The sequence below is a fragment of the Oryza brachyantha genome, chromosome 1 (genome assembly GCF_000231095.2).
Source record: "Oryza brachyantha chromosome 1, ObraRS2, whole genome shotgun sequence".
NCBI lineage: Eukaryota > Viridiplantae > Streptophyta > Magnoliopsida > Poales > Poaceae > Oryza > Oryza brachyantha.
In genome coordinates, this window is record NC_023163.2 from 22,249,136 (window position 1) to 22,277,061 (window position 27,926).

The 27,926-nt window shown below is 43.6% G+C and overlaps 4 protein-coding genes across 5 annotated transcripts; all 4 read left to right on the forward strand.

Annotated features, from left to right (window-relative positions):
• Positions 1 to 2,072: 2,072 nt before the first annotated feature.
• On the forward strand, positions 2,073 to 6,680 carry LOC102708659 (probable mitochondrial-processing peptidase subunit beta, mitochondrial). 2 transcript variants are annotated; one of them, XR_005811005.1, is made up of 10 exons: positions 2,073 to 2,736; positions 3,409 to 3,573; positions 3,669 to 3,806; positions 3,907 to 4,058; positions 4,173 to 4,281; positions 4,415 to 4,513; positions 5,311 to 5,376; positions 5,469 to 5,576; positions 5,685 to 5,876; positions 6,486 to 6,680. XR_005811005.1 is itself a non-coding variant. In XM_040520196.1 (9 exons), the coding sequence occupies exons 1-9, from the start codon at positions 2,176 to 2,178 to the stop codon at positions 5,757 to 5,759; spliced, it is 1,473 nt and encodes a 490-aa protein (XP_040376130.1). In that variant the 5' UTR covers positions 2,073 to 2,175; the 3' UTR covers positions 5,760 to 6,225. The 2 variants fall into 2 exon arrangements, 1 of the variants encoding a protein (XP_040376130.1); XM_040520196.1 differs by lacking the exon at positions 6,486 to 6,680 and having other exon boundaries at positions 5,685 to 6,225.
• Positions 6,681 to 7,813: 1,133 nt separating this feature from the next.
• On the forward strand, positions 7,814 to 10,060 carry LOC102708938 (probable leucine-rich repeat receptor-like protein kinase At1g68400). Its single transcript, XM_006644543.3, has 2 exons — positions 7,814 to 9,161; positions 9,273 to 10,060. The coding sequence occupies exons 1-2, from the start codon at positions 7,814 to 7,816 to the stop codon at positions 9,887 to 9,889; spliced, it is 1,965 nt and encodes a 654-aa protein (XP_006644606.1). The 3' UTR covers positions 9,890 to 10,060.
• Positions 10,061 to 15,018: 4,958 nt separating this feature from the next.
• On the forward strand, positions 15,019 to 21,276 carry LOC102709219 (glycine dehydrogenase (decarboxylating), mitochondrial). The gene is made up of 15 exons (XM_006644544.3): positions 15,019 to 16,365; positions 16,498 to 16,743; positions 16,833 to 16,910; positions 17,002 to 17,102; positions 17,186 to 17,381; positions 17,463 to 17,588; positions 17,667 to 17,852; positions 18,292 to 18,405; positions 18,756 to 18,908; positions 19,634 to 19,822; positions 19,909 to 19,986; positions 20,100 to 20,225; positions 20,322 to 20,420; positions 20,702 to 20,819; positions 20,917 to 21,276. Exons 1-15 carry the CDS (start codon positions 15,169 to 15,171, stop codon positions 21,006 to 21,008), a joined length of 3,099 nt encoding a protein of 1,032 aa, XP_006644607.2. The 5' UTR covers positions 15,019 to 15,168; the 3' UTR covers positions 21,009 to 21,276.
• Positions 21,277 to 24,957: 3,681 nt separating this feature from the next.
• On the forward strand, positions 24,958 to 27,592 carry LOC102709505 (protein REVERSION-TO-ETHYLENE SENSITIVITY1-like). Its single transcript, XM_006644545.2, has 3 exons — positions 24,958 to 25,063; positions 26,074 to 26,445; positions 27,103 to 27,592. Exons 2-3 carry the CDS (start codon positions 26,140 to 26,142, stop codon positions 27,520 to 27,522), a joined length of 726 nt encoding a protein of 241 aa, XP_006644608.1. The 5' UTR covers positions 24,958 to 25,063; positions 26,074 to 26,139; the 3' UTR covers positions 27,523 to 27,592.
• Positions 27,593 to 27,926: the final 334 nt, after the last annotated feature.

A 27,926-nucleotide genomic window follows, 5' to 3' on the forward strand; every position in this document is an offset into this window, starting at 1 on the left:
TTTTGTATGGTGTTGAACATGAACTTCATTATAGTGTATCGTTGTTGGTGTTTTAATGGTGTTTTGTGCTGGTTTATGGTAACGCACATGTCGCGTCAAAGTTGTGATTGAACTTTGTTTTTAAAGGTACATATTGCATATTTATAGAAATTTTATGATTGAAAATTTTATATATTTATCTCTATATAAAATTTGTAATATATAGAAAATATTTGACTTGTTTCTAATTAGAAAGATAAATTCTAACATAGGTAAATTCTATTTGGTAGGGTGATTTCTAGTTTAGAAAGTCTCTAATATATGGAAAATATGTATAAGTAGGGGTGTAGTCCGTCTTAACCGTCCGATCTGAAGAAGATGATTTGTAGCGGCCAGATTGAATCAAAACAATTTTTTTAATGCCCACCCTCAATTGGAATGTTAAGAACTTTTATCTTTTCAACACAACCTGCTTACCTCACCTACCAATTCATAATAACAATTTATTAATGACAAGCATCTTGTTGTTTTACCTAACATTAATTTGTCAACCCCATTTCTTCTTAAATTAGAGTCTTTGTTGGACAAGAAAAAGAGTAGCCATGTTTTTTTTAAAAAAAATTCTAGATTATATGAATTATCAAGGGCACACTTCCGAAACTCCTAACTGTTGCGTTTCGTCGAAAATATTTCTATGTAGAAGTTATTTATCTAACATTTCTAAATTAAATTTAACTTTGTACTCCTCTATTTCATATTACAAATTACTTTTTGGTTTTATCTTAACTTAAATCTTTTTAAGTTCAATCAAGTTTATAGAAATTAGTCTAATTAAATTCACAGTAAAATATTTTTATAATATTTTTATTTTGTGTTAACATTATTACTATGTTTTTGAATAAACCTGGTCAATATTGAAAAGACTAACTTATGATAAATCCAAAATGATTTATAATATGAACAAATAGAGTAGTAGTACTTTAGTTATTTGCATATCAAATAACTATAGATAACATAGAAAATATAAAATCTAAGAAGAAAATAAGGACATGTTATATTTATAGTGTAGTATATGACTTTACTAAACCACGAGTTACGTTTCTTTTATAAATAATATGTCGAACTGGGGAGAGCAACATGGGCATGTCAAACTCCTTACCTCGTTAGGCCCCACCATTTAGGATAGTATGAATGCTAAACCTGTCGAGCTAGGGAGTTTGATAGCCCTGTCACTCTCACTATGTCCGATAAGCATCATGTCTAACCCCTCTAGTTCGATAATATAATTTTCGTAATTACACGTGATATGAATTTTTTTTTGCAATTTTTATTAAAATAATATTATTTCTAAAAATTCTACGTGGCAAGTGACATGTCGTCAAATACTATTATTTTATTTATATAAATACTACTCACTCCGTACTAGAATATAGAATATAGTTACCTGTATCAATATAGAGTCATTATAGTATGAAGTGTGAAATCAGTACCTGGGATGAACAGAGTACTAAGATGTACTGTTGAGATGATAAATTACTAGCCAACTCGTCCGTGTTAACATAAGCCACGTGTAAATCACCAACACCCTCATTTTTTTTCTATGCTCTTGTTTATAAGCTATAATCTATAATTTAATTCTTTTAACTTTAAATTTAGAGTTAATTTTAAGATTCTTTTATTATAGTTTATTTTTCAACTTTAGCTTTTAAATCGGTAAGAACATATATATAAAAGTTTTATTCACAAATTATTTTTTTTTCAAATATATTGTTTTGCTTATTTTTTGAATAAACCAAAAGATGGACACCTTAAGTCCGAGGAGCTATAGTTTAATTCTAATTCCTTATCGTGTGGAATTCGAGTAATTGTTATTCAGTTCTTCTTACTTATTATGAAGATAGTATCTTCTTCATAACGTAATTTGATTCACCTTTTGTGTGGCATTTTGGTTTATCTACTCTACGATAATTCCTTGCGTGTAAACAGCTTGCCGACAAGTCGGTCGCACCACAAAGGCAAACTCCGTTTTCGACATTTTTTTAGAAAAACCCATCGGGTTCGATATTTCCTCCGCTACCTCCCTTCCGCCCTTCCCCCGCCGCAAGAATAATCAGGAGCGGAGAAAACCCTCTCCCTCCCTCCCCTGCGGCGGCGGCGGCAGCGGCGCTACCACGGTTGGGGAATTCCATCGAACAGATGGCGGCTGCCTCAATCTTGCGGTCGGAGCGCAGGACCGTCCTGCCCTACCTCCGCCGCCTCCTCCACTCCTCCGCCGCCGCCTCCACTCCTTCGCCCAGCCGCTTCCTCCGCCACGCCTCGCCGGTGCCCCGCGACCCCGACCACTCCCCGTTCCTCCGCCTCCCCGCCGCGCGCGTCACCCAGCTCCCCACCGGCCTCCGCGTCGTCACGCAGGCGTACCCGGCCGCCACGCGGATGGCCTCCGTGGGCGTCTGGGTCGACGCCGGCAGCCGGTTCGAGCTGCCCGGCACCAACGGCACGGCGCACTTCCTCGAGCACATGGCCTTCAAGGGCACCACGCGCCGGCCCACCGCGCTCGCGCTCGAGGTGGAGATCGAGAACATGGGCGCGCGCCTCAACGCATACACCTCCCGCGAGCAGACTACCTACTTCGCCGATGTGCAGGGGCGGGACGTGCCCGCCGCGCTCGATGTCCTAAGCGATATCCTCCAGTACCCTTGCTTCCCCGCGAATGCCCTCAAGCGCGAGCGCGGCGTCATCCTCCGCGAGATGGACGAGGTGAGCTGTCGCACCCTTTTGCTGCTCTGCCTCTTCCTTGACTTACAGTGCAACTCCTTAATCTTTAATGTACTAATCTATGGGCTACTTGATATCCTTGTGGAATTACTAATCTGGTCATTTGGCCTATTGTTCTCGGTGTAAAGGAAAAAATATAGGAGCTTTTTTAGTTTCTAAAAATAAAAGTGGAACCGTGTAGAGCACCCTTTATTGTAGGTAGCAAATGTATTTCTCGGCGTTTTTGGTACTGTTATCGCAGAAACGTGTAGCCTTTTTGATTTGGATTGTTTCTACTGTAACTCTCAGGTTGCGCAACCATGGATGATTGTGTATCTCACTGTTTCAGCATTGTTTTACAGTGTACATGTGGCAGCTGCTATCTTTAGGCACCTGCCTATATTATAAATATGGATTTTTTTTCCTTGCGCAAAGTAAATATTGAATTTTCCTGCTCTGATAGTGTGATGGTTGGTGTTGATTGTATATTAGCCTTGTAGTGGTGGATAGGATGACAAGTATGCTTGAACACTGATGGTCTGAATGTAATCACTTCCTAGTGTTAAATAATCTCCCAAATGCCAACCGTGGTTTTGTTCAATTAGCTTATTAGATGTAATGCACAATATGTATATTGTATTTTTTGGATGCTTAAATGTGTTTATTGTTAGACAGGTGCAAGGAATGATGGACGAGGTGATATTTGATCACTTGCATGCTGCAGCATTCCAGGGCCATCCGCTTGGTGACACAATATTAGGTCCTGTAGAGAATATTAAATCGATCTCAAAGAAAGATTTGGAGCAATACATTTCAACTCATTATACCTGTCCTCGAATGGTACTTGTTAGCCACTTCTAAAATTTACAGGCATTGATTTGTTGTCACCAAGCAACTCTAGTGCTGAATTTTTCTATTTTGCCTGGTTGGTTTAGGTTGTGTCTGCTGCTGGAGCTGTCAATCATGATGAGCTTGTTGATCAAGTGAGAGAATATTTTACAGAGTTATCTACTGAACCAACGACTGTAGATCAACTTGTTGAAGCAAATCCAGCTATCTTTACTGGATCTGAGGTCTATTTTCAGCTGCCAAGATGTTTTTAGTCATTTTTAGCCTTTTTGGATTGATTTTATCATTTGGACTTATTCCATACCTTTTCTATATCATCATTAGGTTCGTGAGGAGAAACCGGAGATGCCTCTAACGCACTTTGCAATTGCTTTCAAGGGTTCATCATGGGCTGACCCTAGCTCAATTCCTCTTATGGTGATCCAAAGCATATTGGGAACTTGGAATAGGAGTGTTGGGGTTGGGAACTGCTCAGGGTGAGAATATTTCCATTGATTGACTATGCTTATTTAACCAACAATTTTCTTGGCTTGGTTTGTTATTGCTAATCTGCTGCATAAGTCTTATATATTATCTGTTGGAACTGCAAGGTCTGCCTTAGCTCGTGGTATCAGCAACGGTAATTTAGCTGAGAGCATGATTGCATTCAACACTAACTACAGAGATACAGGGTTGTTCGGCATCTACGCTACTGCTAAGGTAAATTTTATTTGTCAATCTTTTCGATGTTCACCTAGCTCGAAACGTTGAATTAGTTTAAATAAAGTATGCATTGGATCAGAAGTTCCCTTTTAATAATGTTCTCTTACATTTTTGTGACATCTGATTGCAGCCCAATTCCCTATATGACCTATCACAGTTAATAATGCAAGAATTTAGAAGACTTGCATTCAAAGTGTCAGAAACAGAGGTTGCCCGTGCTCGTAATCAGGTTGCTTATTCTGTCTCAAGTTGCTAATTCAAAATTTTTATTCATCGAGTCATTTCTACTGGGAATTTCTGGTTTTCCACAACATGTTTATATAGAAGGCAAGTCAGACAAATCAGACAGTGGGTTGTACAATATTAATATTTTAGATGAGCATTATGCTATAATTGTTTTGATTAAACTGGTCGTGTTCCAATTTGTTTAATAGGACTATGATTACTGACATTTTTGTCTCTGACTATAGTTTGTTTCTCTCTTCCCTTTTGTTCTGTCCATAACGCATCATCGTTTTTACTGGACAGTACTATGATTTCTTCTACGCTCATGTTGTTTTGATGCAAGACAACAGCAAGAAAGTTGCTGCATTTAATATGGCCAAAATTTTGCACTCTGATGATGGGTTATTGTAAATTCAGCAATAGTCTAACATGTTCATTGACACTAAACCTGTTTCATTTCCCTTAAATGATACTGATGACTTGTGGTTAGTTATCTGTAAGATATGGCATTGTGCCGTATGAGAATAATCATTAAGTACGAACTACACATAGTTTCATGAGATGCATGCTGCTTATAATATATGTGAATTTACTTGCATCCACAAATATTTTGTATGCAACACTGAATCGATTCCTACATGTTAGCACCAGCCTAAAAATCAGTTCTGGTACCTAGTTTTTCTGTTTTATCTTTTTTAGCCTTGTCTGTAAGCTATGTATTGTCATCTGTTAGAGAGAACTAGAGAACTCACTTTCATTAGTGAAGCGAATGGATAACGACTAACATTTATTTAATTTCAGTTGAAATCTGCTCTTTTATTTCACATTGATGGATCCACCGCAGTTTCTGAAAATAACGGCCGCCAGGTATGTTGGATGAAATATTTTCTAAGCGTCAATGTTGCGGTTGCTACTATTTATTTTCTAACTACATATTTTCCCTCAACCATGTGGAGCAGATGCTAACATATGGGCGAATAATGCCATTCTTAGAGCTTTTTGCTCGCATTGATGCTGTTGATTGTGCTACGATAATGGAAACAGCCAAGGATTTCATAATTGACAAGGTAAAAGTTGGTTTCTTGTGGTAACCTGGAATGTATCGTTGGTATTGCTGTCTCAACAAGCTGTACTGAAGTTTCATGCGCTCACATGACTTGTTTCACGATCTTCAGGATATCGCCCTTGCTGCAGTGGGACCACTCACGAATTTGCCGGAGCTTAGTTGGTTTCGCTCACAAACATGCTAGGGCGATGAATTTATTTATTTCAAAAATATTCTTTCAGGATCCACAGAAAAATTGAAGCCCGGGTCCTGGTAGTGTTGTGTATCTCTAGCTTACCCAAGAAATAGTCAATCTTATTAGGTAACATCAAGCATTTTAGTTATTACTATTCGTTGGATGCTCTCTTTCTATTTGATGCTATCTGGAAAATAACATTTTTTGTGCTCGTTCTGATTGTAAGCTCCTTCCGTTCACCATTTTACTTTGAAATGACAAACGAAAAGAGTTAAAGCTGAAACACATCACATTTAAGTACATGTATTCCCTGTGTCCACAAATATAAGCACAAGAGATGTCCTCATACAATACACTAGTAAGAGCATCCTCAACAGCTCATTTAAATTTAGTCATCCATATCTTCATTTGGATGATCATCTAAGCCAGTTTTATCCTTCGTATCTCTTTGTATTCCACTAGATCATTCATATATGACATTCTCTATATCTATTTGGATAATGAAGATATAAAGATTCTCTCCTAATATGAATGACATCTAAAAATAGATGATATGATAGTCGTTCTGTTGGAGCTCAATTTGTAGTCTTTATTCTCTATTTTTAGAATAGAGGATGGGATAGATGAGTTATTAGGGATGCAGTGCATTTATTTTGCTCATGGCGATGAGAGAAGGAAGAAAGAGAAATGAAAGGCGTGTAAATAACTTTACGCTGTTTCATGTGTCTGTCCTAGATATTGTGCACGCCCTGGAGCTGGCGAGCTGCTGCTTCACTGCAGGAAGCCTCAAGCTGAAGGCCAGACCGTGAGACCAGCGAGCCAGCGTGGTGACAAACAAAGCACCGTCAACCTTGTCTCTTTGCTTTTGCTAATATTTAAATGTTTAACTTTTAATTTAGAATTGATTTTGAATCTTTTTATTATAGTTTACTCTTTAGCTTTTGTTTTTAGATCATGAAAAACGCACACATATATAAAAATATTTTATTCTTATATTATTTTTTTTATAAATACGTTTAAAGCCCAAAGATGGCTGCCATGCTTCTGCTCGTTCGGTCAGACTGACACTCACACATGCAAATTAACCAAGCACCGATCACCCAGTACGAGACACTGAATTTGGTTTGATTCGTTGGTGCAATTAATGGCATGTAGGACACGAGTGCTCGCAGTTTTAAGCAGATTGGAGTAGTAGGAGCGATTGTTTAGCATTTTTATAAACAAAAGATAAATGATATATTTGTAAATAAAAAATAATTTATTAATAGAACTTTTATATATGTGTATTTTTAAGTGACTAAAAGTCAAGACTGGAAAAATAAGCTTTAGCAAAAATCTCAAAATCAATTCAAAATTTAAGGTTAAATTTAAATTCTAGCTCGTGCTGTGGGGGAAATAGTTTTTAGCACACGGGTGAATCCATCCGTGTACTTGCATGCTATGTAAATAGTTATAAAAAATATAAAAAAATTGACAAGATAGATAAATATGAGTTATATCACTCCATAAACATGTATTTATAAGTTATAGTAAAAAAACAAACAAACTGAGACTAAATATACGCATATTCATAATTATTTTTGTTATTTTTACTATAACTTGTAGAAGTTGAATTTAAACTTGCATGTTTGTGAAGTGATATAACTTATATTTATGTAGCTTGACAAATTTTTTTATATTTTTTATAACTATTTACATAACATACAAGTACACGGGTGGATTCACCGTGTGCTAAAAAACTGTTTCACATGCTGCGGAAAGAAACTGTGAAAGGGTTTTGGGTGCACGAATGTGTTCACGCCACACGCGTTCCCGCGCCACCACCCTTCGCCGCCCCGCTCCCTCCTCGCCGTCTCCCTCCCCGCTCTCTTCCGCACGCGCGCGCCCATTAATCGCTCACGCACTTGGCCGTTGCACCATCAACTCCTCTGCCGCCGCTTCTGCTGCACACTACTACGTGCGAGTACTCAGCGAACCCGTCTCTGGCTTGGGAGTTGGAACAAATTCGCATCTCCTCCCCCTTCCGTTCCGTTTGCTTCTTGCTTGAACACACACACGCAGCAATGACGTTGCGCGTGCTCTTCTTGATGCTGGCCGCCAGCTGCTGCCTCGCCGACGCTGCTCCGATCAGCCTCGACGCTGTGCCGCTGCTCGCCTTCAAGTCGGCGTGCCACGCCGACTCTGCCACGGCGCTCGTCTCCTGGAAGGAGGGCTCCGACCCCTGCTCCGACAGGTGGCGCGGCATCTCTTGCCAGAAGTCATCGTCATCGTCGTCGCCGTCGCCTCCTCGCGTCCGTCGCGTTGTTCTTGGAGGCCTACGCCTCAGCGGGGATGCTAGAGCCGTCGCCGCGCTCGCCCATCTCCCTATGCTCTCGTTCCTTAGCCTTAAGAACAACTCTTTCTCGGGCTCTCTCAGTGACGTCGACTTCTCCCCCTTGGCGCCGCACCTCAAGCTCCTTCACCTCTCCGACAATGGCTTCTCCGGTCGGTTCCCGGAGTCCGTGCTACGCCTTCGCCATCTGCGCCGTCTCGACCTTTCTGGAAATCGACTTACCGGTACGATTCCGCCGGAGATAGGTCAGCGGCTCTCTTCTCTCCTGACGCTGCATCTCGCGCGCAACCTGTTCGTCGGGCCCTTACCGGCCTCGCTGGAAGCAATGGCCAGGCTTGCCAAGCTCAACGTCTCCGGTAACCACCTCCAGGGGCGGATCCCCAAGCACCTCGCGGCCATCTTCCCCGCATCTTCGTTCGCCGGCAATCCCGAACTTTGCGGTGCCCCGCTGCAACGCCGGTGCAATGGACAGCACCAGATGGTGTATGGCGGCGGCGGCGGCGTCGGTGTTGACACGCCGCACGAGTCGAAGAGAGGGATGAGGATGGGCAATGACCGATGGATGGTGGCGATGATCATGATGGCAGTGGGCGCAGCAGTCGCGTCGCTGGTCGCCGCGGCTCTGTGCGCTGCGTTATGGCTAAAGAAGAAGAGGCCGCCGGCGAGGCCTCGCGCCAGCTCACGCACCAGCTCGATGGCGCGGGAGGAGACGGTGCGCTTCGATGGTTGCTGCGTGGAGTTCGACGTGTGCACGCTCATGCGGGGCGCCGCGGAGATGCTGGGCAAGGGCGCGACGGCTACGACGTACCGCGTGGCCATGGGAGGCGACGACGTCGTCATGGACGACGCTGGCGTCGTCGAGGAGGGCAAGGCCGGCGAGGTGGTGGTGGTGAAGAGGATGCGGCGGAGGGAAGGCGCGACCCGGGAGGACGAGCGGCGGAAGCGGGACCTCGCGAGGGAGATGGGCACGTGGCGGCACGCCAACGTCGTCAGCCTGCGCGCCTTCTACGCGTCGGCCGACGAGCTCCTTCTCGTCTTCGATTACGTCCCCAATGGCAGCCTCCACAGCCTCCTCCATGGTCAGTAACCTCTCTTCCACACGCACATCCGCCATTCACACTCGCGAAGCTCCATGGCTTCTCAGTTCTCACTAATGTCTACTCGACGACGACAACAATGGATTCTCTCAGAGAACCGGGGACCGGCGCGTATTCCTCTGGAGTGGCAGACGAGGCTGAAGCTGGCGCAGGACGCGGCGCAGGGGCTCGCCTACCTCCACGGCGTGTCCGGCGGAAAGCTCTCCCACCGGCACCTCACCTCCTCCAACATCCTCGTCGACGCTGGCGGCAACGCGCGGGTCTCCGACTTCGCCCTGCTCCAGCTGCTCGTGCCGGCGCCGGCGGACGAGGCCGCGCAGAAGCAGGACGTGCACGCGTTCGGGGTCGTCCTCCTGGAGATCCTGATGGGCCGGTCGCCGGAGGACGGCAACGTGGACCTGGCGCGGTGGGCGCGCACGGTGGTGCGCGAGGAGTGGACCTCGGAGGTGTTCGACGCGGAGCTGCTGCCGAGCAAGGGCGCGGAGAACGAGATGATGGCGCTCCTCCAGGTGGCGCTGCTGTGCGTCGCCGACGACCCAGCGGCGCGGCCGAGGATGGAGGTGGTGGCCAAGATGATCGAGGACATCAGGGACAGGGGGAGCAAGAGGAGCAGGTACTCGGCGTCGCCGTCGCAGGCTGGCCAGTCTTACGAGTCCTCTCCTTCCGTGTCGGAGGACACCACTAGGTCCACCACTGCCTCGAGCTCTTGACGCTGTGATGTTGGTGGCAATGGCATCGGTTTCCCATGCCAAAAAGTCCATTCATTGTTGCAGAGGAGCTTGAGTGACATGGTAAATGGACTAACAGTTGCGTCAACACACAATTAGGTGCTGCCGTTGTAGATGTTAATGTTCTGCCATCATGATTCTGTGGCATGTAAGATAGGCGTTTTTGCGATCAATGGACATTATCGACTGCGTTTGCATCCCCGAAAACATGCTCTTTTGTTTTTCTGAGTAGGTAGACAAGTATTCAAACATGTTATGCGGACGTGCGACTGCTTCGGTGCCACGATTTCACTTATCGTTTCATAAGCCGAAACCAGGCGTAAGCGATACCCGCACGAATTTGAATTTGAAATTTTCAAATAAAATCATCTTAGTTTTGAGGGTCAAACCATACGGTGGAGAGCGATTATCGTGCGGTAGGTATTGATTATCACCGTAGTTTTGATGGATAGTTATTTTCACGATATTGATAATCACGGTTTTATGTGAAAGCCGTGTAATATATCGTGATTATTACGATATCTCACCATGATTTTTTGGTTTTTCTTCTAAAATTTTAAATTCTTACAATATGTCCTGAACTAAATCGTGATTTATCATTATCATGGGCTGAAGGTATGGCCGATTATCGTAGCGATAATTTGTGATATTGAAAACCTGCTCGGTGCTGGCTTCCATTTATATTGCTTACGGCGGCGAGTGCAACGCGTGCGCGCGACCGATTCGTCCAGAGTTGGGAGTCTCAACCCGGCCCAAGCGTTTAGCGGAGCGGCTGAGGATCGTGCGCTGAATTTGGGAGAGAGACGTGACGAGCAGGCCGGCTACGCCTGGCATGTTTTGGGCCGGAAAATTTCCATTGCCTTCCCGTACGCACACTCGTGTGTCAGTGACACCACACACCTGCCGGGTTCCGGTGTGACACACAGTCCCCGTAACGATCGTGATTTCTGAAGCGGCCTTCTGCGTACCGTAGCTTGGGACACCTCGTAACTTGTTGGCCACTCGACGTCAAGTCCGAATACTTTCATGCAGGCCAAGAGGCATTAACGGGCTAACGAGCAAATGCAGCGAAGGAGAAGGAGAAATATCTTAATCTTAAGATGTTGTGTCGCAACAGAAATTTCAGCGTCTGATTAACTGATCGGTCGGTTTGTAATCTGTGAGCAATTTTCAGTAGTTCCCATATCGACCACTTGTCTATCCAGTAGCTTAAACTTTTGATGAACTTGACTCATATTCTGTTTCCTTAGAGCATCCCAACAGTTCATCTATCACATTATTTATCCTAAAAATAGAGGACAAAAACTATAAACTGAGCTTCAACAGAACGGCTATCATATCATCTATTTTTAGATGTCAATCATATTAGGAAAGAGAACCTTCATATTTGGATGATCTCTCTCCATCCTCCAAAGAGATATAGAGGATGTCATATATGGATAATCTAGTGGAGTGCAAAGAGATATGAAAGATGTAACTAGTTTAGATGATCATCCAAATGAAGATATGGATGACCAAATTTAGATGAGTTGTTGGGATGCTCTTAGAGCAAGTTTAATAGTATAGCCAACTACTAGCTCCAATTCATCTATAGTCAATCTAATAGCCAATTCATACAATAATTACCTATAAAACATATACTATTATGTCTTATTTGTCATACACACACCGCGTCTTGGAGTCTGTGTTGTAGCTGACTACGAATTTGTAACTCAGTGTTCTTCTCTCTCCTATCTTATCTCGTTAAAATAGGTTTATAGACAACTTATAAACTGTTATTGTACCTGCTCTTGCTCTCGGTGGAATAGGATTCATTTATCATTTGTTCCACATCTTTGACGACTAGACCTAACCGAAGATACGTTTAGCTGTATAGGGTAGTTGAGCCGATGATTTTTTACCCATAGAACTCGATAGTAAAGCACTTGAACCTGAAAAGCCCTCCTTGACTTGATAAACCAGGAAAAATCTAGCGAAATATGTGTGTGGATTTTACAGATACTAAACGGACAAAAATCTTCCCACGAAGTATGGTTACCATACATGTTCTTTTCGTCCTGTTCGCAAATCCTCATAATTATCTGAAGCCAGGAACGATTTTTTTCCCTCCTCATTTTTATTGAGAATCATATCAATCCACTTGGTTAGTGCAATCTTTTCTTGTTATATATATATATATATATTCTATTTATTTATTTTTGTGCGATGGCTGCTCGCTTTGTGACACCACTAGGTACAGTGGTACAGCACTGGGCAAAGTTGTCTGTTTGTTCCGTAAATAACTTTGTGGCAGCACTTGATACTCCCAGTCCCACAGACCATATTGTTTATTTGTTTGTTTGTTCCATTAACAAATGGGCATGCTATATGCACAAACCACTTGCATTTGCATATTACATGGCCTATGCAGGCGCAACAGGGACCATGAAATGAAATTATGTTATAATGTATCTTTTGTTTTAGTTGAAAAAACTCTCTCAAGTGGTGCTTCAGGTAAAACACTAGCTAGATGGCCGGAGGTAGTAGACTCCAATTACATGTGCATGCACTGACCTAATTGGCTATAACTAGGGGGGAGAACAGGTCACATATGGATGGAAAATAAACCTTTATTCACTTTCATTTTTTTTTGGGAAAGGAAAATGAATACGAATACCCCCTTATGAAAACTAAACATATATTATTTTATTCAGAATAATATATTAAGTCTGTGTTAAATATAATATGCCATTATAAATACTATAAATTCTTCAGTTATTCTAAAATCTAAAAAATATTGATAAAAATGTAGTTGAATTTGTATTAGACTCTTAATTTAGAATTTTATTTATTCAATTCAATAATTAATAATTTATACATGTAATTGATGGAATCTTGTTTTCAAAAGGCTAAGAAGTTACATTTAAAAATCAATTTAATTAACAACCATTTAAATTTTATATAGTTATATTATAGTATCTACCTATGGTTTGGAACTAGTCTCAAATACAAATGGGTTTAACTAGAGATATATGCGTAAAGTAAATATGTGTTGTTTCTGGAAGCTATCCAAATAGGTATCCATATTTAGATAGTTTCCAACCATTTTTCTGTTTCCACTGCATACTAGCATTATCGTATTTGTTTTATTTCAGGAAAAAAAATTTCAAATCTGTTTCCGTTTCTAATATTATCTAAATTTATCTTTTCACTTTCAAAAAAGTGTTTGAACGGTTGAAAACTATCTAAAATGATTTCATCTCTAGCTGTAACCCCTAAAGTTGTTTGTGGGAGGGATTTTAAACGCTATAAATGAAAGCTTTATGGGACAGATGTAATATAAAATAACTTATGGATTGTTTAGATATGGCTAAACTTTTTAGTCTCATATCACATCGGATGTTTAGACACTAATTTGAAGCATTAAATATAAATTAATAAAAAAACTAATTTCATAAATGAGTGCTAATCCATGAGGCGAATTTTTTAAGCCTAATTAATCTATAATTAGAGTATGTTTACTGTAGCATCACATAGGCTAATCATGGATTAATTAGGCTCAATAGATTCGTCTCACAAATTAGTCCAAGATTATGGATGAGTTTAATTAATAGTCTACGTTTACTATTTTTAATAAGGGTCCAAACATTCGATGGGACAAGGGGCTAGTTTAGCCCATTGTTCCAAACATTACCTTAAGCTAGTGGTAAGCTATAATTGACAAATTTCCTACGATAGTAAGAGCATCCCAAAATTTAGATTCATCCACCTAGAGATGCAAGACATAATTGATTCCATTCAATACTTTCCCTCAGCGGCAATTGATTCCATTCAAGGCTTAAAATCCGTTATCCTTGCCTCTTGCACATACATGCCTGCGAAATCCACAAGCCTGTTGTTCCTATGGAACATAGTACACATCTCTTGAAGTTTGAAGTGTTGATTCTTAAACGGCACTATTGTAACCCAGGCCTGAGGACGAATTCATCTGGAAAGATGCTTGCAACTACGGCCTCATACAAGTAGTATATAGTTGCATGCAGCTCTTGTCACTTCTGTATGCAAATCTCGGCCATACAGTAGACCATAGTCCATCGTAATATCCACTTTTATATGCACAGCTCTTGCCAATCAAATCCAGCAAAGGAGAACGTTTTTTCTATTAGAAGAGCGGAGCAGAGGCGCGCGCCACTCGACGGAAGGAGGTTTGGTGGAACAGCGACATCCGGCCTCCCACCCCCACGGGTTCCGCAAGATTCTTTGGCGGTAGGTGATCCCAACCAACGTTCGCCGTGGCCCCCACCCCCACAGATCCCACCAAACCACACACGGCCGTCGCTGACTCACCGTACTCGCGGCCCCCGCGCGTCAGTCAGTTGCGGGCGGAATGGCGCGACGGGCAGGCGAGCCGCCGCTACGGTGTGTGTGCTGTGTGCAGTGCGCGTTGCGACCCACGTGTTCACGTCCGCGCCCATGCCTGAGCTTGAATCTGGTAGGCTAGATCCCTCGCTCGCTCCGTCCCGGTCGCGGTCGCCAGCGCCGCGCTGTTTTGGCGGCTTCCGTCGTAAACCGGCGCTGCATTGCGGCTGCCACGCTGAGGTGGAGTCCCCAACCCGGTGGAACGGACGCCGCAAAAAATGAAGGGAAGGAAAGCCATTTTCTCTCCGTGCCCGGCCGGCTGCCACCACAAAATTTCTGCGGCCGGAGGGGGAAAGCGATAAGGCGCGGGGCCGCACCGGCGGAGCGGAGCTCGCCCGCGCGTCGTGCCCGCAGCTCCCCCTCTCGACTCGAGTCCCCCCTCCCCCCTGATACCGCTCCACCCCGCATGTTCCCACGGTCGCCGCGAGCGACCGGCTCGATTCTGTGGCGGGGGCTTTTATACCGGCACCGGCTCGCCTCCTCGTCCATCCAAACGCCATCCGCTTGCCCCGCCTCCCGTTGCCGATCAGCAGTGTCAGCGCCCACGTCATCACGGGGAGGGAGGAGGAGGAGAGAAAAAACTATCTCCCGTGCTCTCCTACTCACTCCACAATAACTTGGCGGCTGCTCGCCCATCGGAGTAGAGGGAGACGGAGGAAAAAATCGCCTCTTTTTATTTTTTTATTTTTCTCTCGCTCGGCTCTCTCAACGCGCCGATATATATTGGCCAACCAAATCACTCCCTGACCGAGCCACCCAACCACACAGCCGCTCTTCTCGGCAGGAGTGGAGGCCCTCGCCTAGCCCCGGGGGACTTCCATTTCCTCTCTCTCTCTCTCGTGCGAGCGCGTACCTAGGCCAGGATGGAGCGCGCACGCCGCCTCGCCAACCGCGCGCTGCTGCGCCGCCTCCTCGCGGCGGCCGCGTCCACCACGTCCCCGGCCCCGTCCCGCGGCATCTCGTCCCTGGCCAAGGCGCCCGGGGCGGGGGCGCGCCCGCGCGGGTCCCGTCCGGCGCCCCATCTGTACACCACGGGGCGGCCCGTGTCGGCGTCGGCGCTGCAGCCGAGCGACACGTTCCCGCGGAGGCACAACTCGGCCACGCCGGCGGAGCAGGCGGCGATGGCGTCGGAGTGCGGGTTCAACACCCTCGACGCGCTCATCGACGCCACCGTCCCGGCCGCCATCCGCGCGCCGCAGATGCACTTCTCCGGCAAGTTCGACGCCGGGTTTACCGAGTCCCAGATGATCGACCACATGCAGCGCCTGGCGGCCATGAACAAGGCCTACAAGTCCTTCATCGGGATGGGGTACTACAACACCCACGTCCCGGGGGTGATTCTGCGCAACCTCATGGAGAACCCCGCGTGGTACACGCAGTACACGCCGTACCAGGCGGAGATCGCGCAGGGCCGTCTCGAGTCGCTGCTCAACTACCAGACCATGGTCGCCGACCTCACCGGCCTGCCCATGTCCAACGCCTCGCTGCTTGATGAGGCCACCGCCGCCGCCGAGGCCATGGCCATGTGCAACGGCATCCTGAAATCCAAGAAGAAGACTTTCCTCATCGCCTCCAACTGCCACCCCCAGACCATCGACGTCTGCCAGACGCGCGCTGCTGGGTTCGACCTCAACGTCGTCGTCGCGGACGCCAAGGACTTCGACTACAGCAGCGGTGATGTCTGCGGAGTGCTCATCCAGTACCCCGGCACGGAGGGGGAGGTGCTGGACTATGCGGAGTTCGTCAAGGACGCGCACGCGCACGGCGTCAAGGTGGTCATGGCCACCGACCTGCTCGCGCTCACCTCGCTGCGCCCGCCCGGTGAGATCGGTGCCGACATCGCCGTCGGCTCTGCGCAGCGGTTCGGCGTGCCCATGGGATACGGAGGCCCGCACGCCGCTTTCCTCGCCACCTCGCAGGAGTACAAGCGTCTCATGCCCGGCCGTATCATCGGGGTGAGCGTCGATTCCAGCGGCAAGCCGGCGCTCCGCATGGCGATGCAGACTCGGGAGCAGCACATCCGCCGCGACAAGGCCACCAGCAACATCTGCACTGCCCAGGTACACACACGCACGCCACCCATTCACCAAATTGTCTGATGGCGACAGAGACGATAAGAGATACGGTGAATTTAGTAAACGAGCACTTTTAGTAGAGCAGTGATAAAGATGTTTGTGGTCGATACTTTGTAGGCCTTGCTCGCCAACATGGCAGCGATGTATGCTGTCTACCATGGTCCCGAGGGGCTGAAGGCAATTGCTGACCGTGTACATGGCCTGGCTGGTACGCTTGCCCATGGATTGAAGAAGCTCGGAACAGTGACGGTGCAGGAGCTGCCGTTCTTTGACACTGTCAAGGTCAAGGTCGCTGACGCGAATGCGATTGCCCAGGAGGCCTGCAAGAACGAGATGAACCTTCGTGTTGTTGATGCATACACGGTTCGCTTTCTGTTGATGTCTCTTTTGTATTGCAACCGAGTTTGTTGATGTCGAGTGTTGAGCATTAAATTCAAGTTGTGATGTTGCAGATAACAGTGGCCTTTGATGAGACCACCACCTTGGAGGATGTCGACAAGCTGTTCAAGGTGTTCAATGGTGGCAAGCCAGTGAGTAATCATTCTATCAGCCCAAAATTTGTGTGCTTGATGTGAAATTGGACACGATATTAAATGACGTGTTGTCATAAACACTTTTTAGGTGAACTTCACTGCTGAATCCCTCGCACCAGAGGTCTCAAGCTCAATTCCGACTAGCCTTGTGCGCAAGAGCCCCTACTTAACACACCCGATCTTTAACATGTATGTGGTGTTAAAAAGCATGCTGCTTTCATTACTACTTGCAGTGTTAAGATAAAAAATGAACTTATGTTGTGGGCTTCCAGGTACCATACAGAGCACGAGCTTCTCCGTTACCTTTACAAGTTGCAATCAAAGGATCTCTCTCTGTGCCACAGTATGATCCCTCTTGGTTCTTGCACTATGAAACTGAATGCTACAGTTGAGATGATGCCTGTAACCTACCCCAACTTCGCGAACATGCACCCATTTGCACCTACCGACCAAGCCGCAGGCTATCATGTGAGGACAATTCAACATTTATTTAGTTATACCTTCAAACTGTTCATCAGATGATCTGAAATGACCTGTTTTGTGATGAAGGAAATGTTTGATGACTTGGGCGATCTGCTGTGCAAGATCACCGGCTTTGATTCTTTCTCTTTGCAACCAAATGCTGGTGCTTCAGGGGAGTATGCCGGACTGATGGTTATCCGTGCTTACCACAGGGTAAGTTAGCATAAACATACTGGCCTAGCTCTCCTGTTTTGTTTAGAATTTTATATAACCATGCCATATAAACTGCAGGCAAGAGGAGACTACCACCGGGACGTCTGCATCATTCCTGTCTCAGCGCACGGTACAAATCCTGCAAGTGCTGCTATGTGTGGAATGAAGATTGTTGCTGTTGGAACTGATTCCAAAGGTAACATTAACATTGAGGAGTTGAGGAAAGCTGCCGAAGCAAACAAGGACAACTTGGCTGCTCTTATGGTACTGTTCTTTTTGCTCTGTAAATATGAGTATTTATCAGAGGTCAAACACATGTAGTCTTACCGTTCATTGTTAAATTTAGTGCTAGTTTTTGAATGATATTCTATATTTGCATGGCCTTCTGTATTTTGTGTGTAACTTATAGTTAGTGATTTTCTTCTGTATTCTTTACTGCCTCTGATATATACTAGGATAGAAACAAGACAGCTGCCTTCATGATCCCTATAGTGGCTCTTGTCTTATATATTCAATAATTTGATGTTAGTTTATCTATTTTCATATAGGCTAGAGCCTACAGATGATTTGCGAATAACAGAACTTTTATGGGCATGTAAATATTGGAGTTCACTCGGGATGGAAGTTGATTTATAAAACAAAATTTGAAATATACTGGCTTCATGTGTAGAATACTTCGTTTCATAATTTCTCTGCTCATCAGGTTACCTATCCTTCGACCCATGGAGTCTATGAAGAAGGCATTGATGAGATATGCAGGATAATTCATGAGAATGGCGGGCAGGTCTATATGGATGGGGCTAACATGAATGCTCAGGTTAGTTCTTTGCAGTTTTTTATGCCATCTAGTCTAGTATGTTTTTTTTTTTCTGAAACTGCTCTCTCTTCAAGTCGTTTATACTTTTATATGAATTCTGAATTCAGTTCCAATAAAGACATAAGTAACCTTGTTTGAACCAAGCAGATAAGTATTATCATTTGTCTGTTCGTTTTTTACCCTTATCTAATTAATTATGCTGAGCTATGTTATCTTCGATAAAATAGATAAGCTTTCTCCAAGTTCACCTGAACCTAGTTGAGAACTTTGGATATTGTAATTTCAGGCCACCAATCTGCAGAGTCAAATATTCTGCACAATCCTAATTCATAGAAGTTGTCTTTTTACAGGTTGGATTGACAAGCCCAGGCTTTATTGGAGCAGATGTTTGCCACCTTAACCTTCACAAGACCTTTTGCATTCCACATGGTGGAGGTGGTCCTGGCATGGGTCCTATTGGTGTTAAGCAGCACTTAGCACCGTTTTTACCATCTCATCCAGTGGTAGGTGCTCTGAATTCAACTGATAATTGATACTCTAAAGTCTAAACAGAACAATGCTCAATGCCCAACACGTACATTGAAATATTGGACAAGTTTGATGTAATACAGAATGCCATGCAATCTTAGACATTTCAATCCTTGCTTTCTTACAGAATAAGTTATATCATATGAAATCATTTTGAAGTTTATAATGTGTCTTTTATGCTGTGTTAGACTAAATATTTTCAGAGGTTTCCACATGGACATACATTTCACTATGTTACCACTGATTCTGTATTAATCTTAAGAGGGGGACTACGGAACAGTATCCCGTTCCAGAACAGGATAGGCCTGATACCTAGGTATCAAGTTTGATACACATGTATTAGGTTTGATACCTATGTATCGGTCTATCCCGTTCCAACAGGATACTGTTTTTTAGCATTTTTGTTATGTTAAACATAGTTTCCTTGTAATCCTGTATTTCTTCTGCAACTCAAGAACTATTGCTGGTGTTATTTTTATTTTGCATTAACCTAAACTACCGAAGCAAGAGTTACCTGCATTATCTTTCATGTCGAAAGCACTGTAGGGTGATATTATATAAAATTGATGAGGAAGTTTTGGTAATGATAAATTAATTACTACACTAAGTTTGGTACTATAACCATAAGATTTAATTCATAACTTCCTATCTAAAAATAAACAGATCTGCTCCATTACCAGACTAACATCGTAATTATCAGATTCCCACTGGTGGCTTCCCTCTCCCTGACAAAACCGACCCTCTCGGTACCATTTCTGCTGCTCCATGGGGATCTGCATTAATTCTGCCAATTTCCTACACATACATAGCCATGATGGGCTCTAAGGGACTCACTGAAGCCTCAAAGATTGCAATCTTGAATGCAAACTACATGGCAAAGCGCCTGGAGGTATTAATTCATGATCAGTTATCCATTGCTACATGGTTGATTGTGTTTCAACTAGTTCTCTAACTTTTACCATGTTACTCGTGCAGAAACACTACCCAGTTCTTTTCCGTGGAGTTAATGGAACAGTTGCCCATGAATTCATCATTGATTTAAGAGGATTTAAGGTATTTAACACAGTTTTTTGTTCATTTTGTGCATTTGCCTGACATGTTTTCTTTCATTTGGACCCTGAATCATGCATTTCAATTTTCTAATGGATATTGCAATTTTTTTGCAGACGACTGCTGGTATAGAACCAGAGGATGTCGCAAAGCGTTTGATGGACTATGGATTCCATGCACCAACCATGTCATGGCCTGTTCCAGGCACACTTATGATTGAACCCACTGAAAGTGAAAGCAAGGTAATGATATATTACTTTGATTCTGTACATTGCCATCGTAGGAGTACCATCCATTTCTTTTTATAGGAGCTTAATGTCACATAATTTGTCTTGCAGGCCGAACTAGACAGGTTCTGCGATGCTTTAATCTCAATTAGGGAAGAAATTGCAGAGATAGAAAATGGCAAAGCAGATGTGAACAACAATGTCCTGAAGGTAAAATACTAGTATACCACTACCTGTTTCAGTTAAATATATTAGAAGTCTTACCATATATAGATCGTAACATCTATCTATCTATATTAGATGTTAGTAGACCCTGTTCAATCCTAGTCCTCTTGCTGTCTGCAGTTTTGCAGAAAGTTGTCTCGGCTAGAAATTACTCCCTCCGTATTTTAATACATATACTAGCATGGTCTAAAACTCAAAACTTCCAAACATGAGTCGGCTGCATACCTCTTGTTGACGTGTGATTCTATTTTTGTTTCGTTGTGCAGAGTGCTCCTCACCCGCCCCAACTTCTGATGGGCGACACATGGACTAAGCCGTACTCCAGGGAGTATGCTGCGTTCCCTGCAGCGTGGCTTCGGGGTGCCAAGTTCTGGCCAACAACATGTACATGCTTACTCCTCTGTCTCCGAACGATCGTTCTTCGCTTAGCAATTTCATTTCACACCAAATTAATCGCTGTTCTTGTGTCTGCTCTCACCAGGTCGCGTGGACAATGTGTACGGGGATCGCAACCTCATCTGCACTCTCCAACAGGGATCTCAAGTAGAAGAAGCCGCAGCTGCTACCGCGTGATGATCTTCCAATAATCATGGCCTGGCCCCAGTTTGTAAAACAGCATCAAGAAGTTATAATGCTTCCTGTAGGAGGGAAGCATGGTCCCTTGTCATTCAGCTTCTGAACTTGTATATAGCTTTGTGACAGCTCCTGACTATCCTCAGCTGCCACCTTCTCCTGTAATTCTGTACTCCATTGCTTTCCCATTCCCATTTAAAGGTGAAAAAAATTAGCATTATTGACTAGCATTTTTACTCTTCTTGATACAGGAAAGAAAATTAAGATCCATCTTGCGCTCTATATAAGAAAATAAAAAGAAAAAAGGGAAAGAAAATAGTGGCTATTACTCTATTAGCTTGTGCATTCATCCATGAGAATATGAATATGGATTCCTTTTGGCATAGCAGCCCTCTTGAAAGAGAGAAGAAATGCATTAACGTAACGGGTTGAGTAACGACATTTCGTGTTGCAAGGAGAATGAGCGGTATGTGTTGAGGCAGTTCCTGTCATAGTGTTACCAAACTACAGTATTCTGCAAACAGCTCATCAATATGCTAGTGAGTAAAAGTTGTGTACAGAGATAAACGGAAGACTTATCCTACCACCACCTCCTTCAGTCTGATTTTCACTGGCACACCTAATCGTTTGCAGTACTTGATTCCTTCTATTTCACAGCATAAATACAGGTATAGCTAATAAAAAATTAAGAACATAAGAACAGTGAAATCATAGAGAGGGATCGTAAAACAACATATTTACATATAAAATATAATATGTAAATAAAACTTATATATATATATATATGTTCTTAGTGATCCAAAAGTTAGGCTAGAAAATAAACTAAGGTGAAAAAACTCATAATCTATTCTATATTTAAGGTTGAAAATTTTAAATTTTAATTTATAAACATAAGCGTAAGAGATGGGCCCATAGATCGAGCTACCAAATTGGTAAAATTTGGAGATCGAGCTACCAAATTGGTAAAATTTGGTGTTGTCATATTATCCGCTAAGTTTATGGCTTGGAGATAAGTGGACTGTGGACTCGAATTCATGAATAAAACGGGTTGGATACCACTCACCCAGCCTTCTATCATATCTGGAAAATAGAATAGTCTTTTTATAAGATAACTAAGCGCGAAGACGAGAATCGACCCGTGACCTCAAGGTTATGAGCATATATTCATTTTTTGAGATTTACAATTAGGGTGAGTTTGAGAAAGAAGGAGATGAAGATCATTACACAAATGAGGTAAGCTATCAACACATAATTTAATAAGTATTAATTATTTTAAATTTTAAAAAATATTAATACGATGTAATCACAAAAGTACATGGTTGAACTCACCCTCATGTCTTATGGACAAACTCACCCTTGGCCGTACTTGACAAACGATTAGCTCTATGTATTAATTTGGTTAGTAAAAAGTACAAAAAACGATGGACCTTTTCATCCTCATGTCTTATGGGGGAACTCACCCTTGGCCGTACTTGACAAACGATTAGCTCTATGTATTAATTTGGTTAGCAAAAAGTACAGATTACCTGGCGGTTGTCCGTTTAAGCCCCCCAAAGTCAAAAACCAGACATAATGCATCCTCAACCATCAAAACCGGTTAATTAACCACCTAAGACAGTGCCAGGGGCTGGTTTAACCGGGTTTTGCACATGTGGCAGTACAGTTTGTTCTAAAATAAGTTTATTTTTAACTAATCATAATAGAGTTTGTAAAAATAATAAATAAATGCATTGGTAATAGATAAAATTGAATATAATTGTATTAAGTTTTGATAAAACAGAGACTACTTTAGTATTTTAGTTTTTTAAAGATTTGATAAAGTTATTTTAGGATGAAGATAACACTAATTTGTTCAGATTACTTTCTCTGTTCCTACATACAACTATTTTCACGTTGTTTAAGTAAACATCAAGATTAGATAAAGACTTTCTTTCGGTTACTTCATTGGTGAAATTTGATCTGCTTACATTCCTTTTCTAAGCACAAGTGCACAACCCAGGTCCATTCATTTGGAAAAAAAAATTAACTCTTAGGATTAAAAATGCAAAGGAATGGAATGCGTGCATATATATTTTTTTTCAAAAGGTTTGATTGAATCAAAATTTTTCTAGGTTTTCACTCTACAGCTTGTAAAAAATAAAAGTTTCATTTAGTTTTTCTATACTTTATTCATATAAACCGAATGGTTTTTTTATGAAATAATTCTAAGAAATCCACCCTTTTGTTTTTCGTTCAAGCCAATAAGCCCTAAAAGTTTTTGCTTTTACGTGCATTAGAATCAGTATCACATATGTTTATATTATGTATAACCTCTAAATGCATTTGTAAAATTTAAATTGTTTCAGAAAATGGTGTGTGTTTGGTTCACGAACAAGGTTTAATGAGATATGGCGATCCATCTTGTTTGTTTTGTTTGGTTGGGTGTACAATGGTGGATATGAAGAAAATAACAAATTGTTAATCCATAATAAAATATATTTATTATCACTAATCCTACAACAATTAATAGTAATTAGCAACAAAATGTTCTAACTATTTATAATCAAAACTAATCTTGAAATGATAATTGCGTAGATGAGTGCTAAAAAAGGATGAAAACAGAAGCCGGATATAATCGATGAACCCCAATCCATATTTAGTGACACATGCCAGATGCATCTCAATGCATACTCTATGGGGCTATTTGGTTATCTCTATCAGGCTTGGCTTGTATCTGTTATGCACCGAGATGGCTGTTTGGTTGACTGGATGAGAGCAAAAGCCAGGCCCAGCAGATGAAAAAAAAAAAGCCCTGTGGCCTGGCTGAGTAGAAATGCTGAAATTGACCTTCCCTCGTCGGCCTGGCCCTCGTCATGCAGAGTAGCTGCACCCACCCGTGCAAGCGAGCACCCGCTCGTGCAGGCGCACACCGCGCGTGAATCCCGTGAATCGTTCTCTTCCTCATTTGCTTGCCAGAAGAAAAGAGCTAGGGTTTGGGGTCTCCTCCCCTGTGCCGTCCTCCCCCGCGGTGACCTCCGTCCTCCCTTGCGCCGGCGTCCCCCGTGACCTCAGTCACGGCGACCTCCCCCGTGACCTCTGCCGCGGCGACCTCCCCGCGCCGGCCTCCCTCGCGACCTCCGCCGCGGCGACGTCCCCTGCGTCGTCCAACCCGCAGCGATCTCCGTCCTCCCCCGCGACCTCCCCCACGCCATCCTCCTCCGGTCGGCCTTCTCCGCCGCGCCGTCCTCCGCTGGGCCGTCCTCTCCACGCCGTCGTCCGCCGCGCCGACCTCCCCCGCGTGCAGTAAGCCTTTTTTTTCTTTTTTGCTACTTACTTCTTTGTACAATACAGGTGCCTTCAATAAATCCAACCTGATGAATACATTTATATATTTATTAAAAGTATGTTTTTTTGACTTTTGTTCAATAAAATTTCTATTAATTATGTACGGGTAGTTCTCAGAAATATGTATAACTCAACCAAACAACATCTTGTTTATGCAACTATTTGCTACAAGTAATTAAACAACATCTATTATATCTGGGCTCAGACAATACGAATAACTAAACAGCTACATCTGTAGACTAACCAAATTCAGAGATTAGCGCGCAACCAAACAGGCCCTACGTGGCAAGGCATTCCCGTGCTGGGCCAGTGGCCCTCTCTGAATTGTGTTGGATTTTCAATCCGCTCAGCTTGCGTGATTAATACTCTCGGCAGCTCTAGGCCTTCCAGCTCTCGGTTGGCCGTCCATCTCCACCGCCACCGCGAACGGACGGCCGATCTCCCGCCACGGCGGCAAGAAACCAACCGGAGCTGCCTCTCCCTGACACATGGGGTCCACCCTAACCATCTGGCTCCAACCATTTGCGCCGCCCATCGCGTCCAGCTAGAGAGCTAGAGCCCGCCTGGCGCTGCTGCAGCCTCCTGCAGGTGCGTGCACCTTCCCCACCCCACTCTCTCCCAACCTCCCCTCCCCTCCCCTCCGCCTTCTAGCTGGCTCCCTCCAGTCCTCAGGCCCCAGCCGCCGCCGGATCGCGCACGGCCGCCTCCCGCCCGCCGCACCAGCTACCGCGGTGAGCTGCTCCCCTCCCGATCTCTGCTCCTGTTCGGTTCGATTGCTTCGTGGCCGTGCTCGCTGCGGCAGTGTTGGTTGGGGAGCTGGGGGAAGTGGGGTGTTTAGGTTAGTTTTCGATTCGATTTTCCCTCTTTGTGGTCTTTGTGTTTTTCGTCCAGGGGATGAACTACATACATGGTATCGAAGCAAATCGAATCGGCGCGTTTCGGAGTACATGCAATCCACAGACATGCAGGAGTATTTTTTTTTTTAATTTGAATCGACACAGGAGTACTAGTTTATGCGGTTGGTTTTAAGCAAATTTTGTACTACTGGCCAATAAGGTGCTGCATTTGTACTGGGCGTTTATGAACACCTCGCAGAAGTAATGACAGTCACATTGTCTAAGAGACTAGGATGGTGGGTGCCTGAGTGGAGCTGAGCTCGTACGATAATGCCAGCGAGTGCACTAACCACTCACCCTTTGCCATTCCATGCCTATTTGATGACGTATTTTTGATGATATTCGGATAGAATCGTTTATCTTTGTAAGTAAAAAGTCCAAAACCGCCATTAGGTGTCAATAAGGGGCTTTGATGTGCCTTGACATACTTCAGGTAGGCCATGGATAGAAGTTTTTTTCGAGAATGGAAGCTTTATTGAACTTAGTCTATTACATCAAGATGATAAAACAAATCGAGCCCACCCCTGTCCTACGCAACAATAGTTTTTAGGGTTTTGAAAGATGAACTGGGGGAAGACTGAAGTTTGTAATGAATGATCAAGTAGGCACTTGGCAGTGATTTGATTTGAGGATAATATGCAAAGGGGATTAACAAAGTTCATTCAACCCAAGAAAGTTTTTGTCCTTATCTCTTTTTCCATAGTCGACATCTTTAATTATGACAATTTCTGTGTGTATGTCGTAACAGAGGTATCAAACTGTATGTGATTTCAGTCTTCAATACTTCATCTATCTTCATTTGTCCTGATGTATGGGGGCCTAATTTTTTTGGTCATTCGTTTCAGTAAAGGCAAATAATCACGTGATGGAAGCTAGTCGAATCTGATTTTGTTTATGCACAAGTAACATCAATGCCACCAAACAAATTTTCCTCGATGGATGTTGGAGCTGGTTCTGATGATGAAGATGATAGTTCCAGCAATTCACTGCAAGAGTTGTGGCCAGTTGGCACGATAGACCCTAAGAGAGCAAGATTTCCTTGTTGCATTGTCTGGACTCCTCTTCCTATTGTTTCGTGGCTTGCTCCTTATATAGGGCATGCTGGAATATGTCAGGAGGATGGGACTGTCTTGGATTTTGCTGGTTCAAATTTGGTGAGCATGGATAATTTTGCATATGGTTCTATTGCGAGATACCTCCAGCTTGACAGAAAGAAGGTACACACAATTTTCTTTTCATTTGGAGTGGCTCACATATTTCAGCCTACCCCATACTTGATAGTAGTCTATCCATGCGAAATAGCGAGTGCCGAGTAAGACTCATAACTATAGGATCAGCAGAACTGGTATAAATTCTTATCTATAAGGTACTTTCTTAGAGAAGAAAAAAAAACTTCCAGTATGTTATTTTTACATTTATTTCCTGTGCAATAGCTTCTAGAACTGAACTTCCTTCTTCTCTACCTATGTTGCATGAAACAAACAGATAATATTTTCCAAGCCAATTTCCAAACAGTGGGACATTTTAGTAATGTTATTTTAAAAAATTTCCATTTCTTTAAAAAAAGTAAAGAAAAGGAAAAGTAATCACAGACTGAGCAAGTGAGCATGACGATACACAGGTATAGAACAAAGCCAAAAGCCATTTGAAAATTCATCGATCAATTCCAAAGTTTATTTTAAGTGTAATATTTTGTTACATATAAATAGTTTGTCAAAAAGTCAATTATGTGCTGAACTTGGATATGCTATTTTGCGTCTTCTTAATCCATAGATAAATTTATTCTTCTTTCATTTCGTAAAAAAAGTATAATTTCTTCCTTTCAAATAGGTTAGTTTTTCTTGACCTGCAGTACATTTCTCTCTCTTGACTAGTGCTGCTTTCCTGTTAATCTCGCGGCGCATGTATGTGAGCGGTCCTACAAGCATGCAGAAGCAGGAACGGCGATCTCCTGGGACGACGCCCTGCAATCGGGCATGAGGCATTTCCAGCACAAGTTCTATAATCTGTTCACGTGCAATTGCTACTCGTTTGTGGCGAACTGCTTGAATCGGCTTGCCTACAGTGGCTCCGTGAAGTGGAATGTGTTGACTGTGGCCGCTCTTGTTTGGTTGCATGGCCAATGGGTGGACAAAATGTCCGTTGTTCGTTCATTCTTTCCTTTCCTTACTGTGACATGCATCGGCATTTTAATGGCTGGCTGGCCTTTCCTAATAGGAATGGCAGCCTTCTCTACTCTCTTGATTGGATGGTTTGTATTTGGTGTATACTGTATGAAGGGTCTAGTATGCTAATTAATTGGTTTAGAGAACAATGGAACTGAATCCCTTGAGGAATTATGGAACGAACCAAGAACTGACTGAAGTCAATCATTCTCATGGTTATCATGGAATAAAGCACACCTTTCCTTAAACATGAAAGAATACCTTTTAACCACGTCACAGTATACTAGTAGTACTATATATGCTATCCTCTGTTCTGGTGATACTATATAACAGTGGCTTGCCTCCAGTATAACAGTTGGAGCTAGCTACTTGACGGTGATCTCGACATTGATCCGATCCTCCTGCGCACGCTCTCCTTGACCCTGGCAATGGTGACCTTCAGCTCGCTGGAGCTGAGCTTGGCTCCGACGCCCTCTCTACTGTATCCCGCCGGAATAGACTCGCCCGCCGGCGGCGGCGGTGCCGGCGTTGAC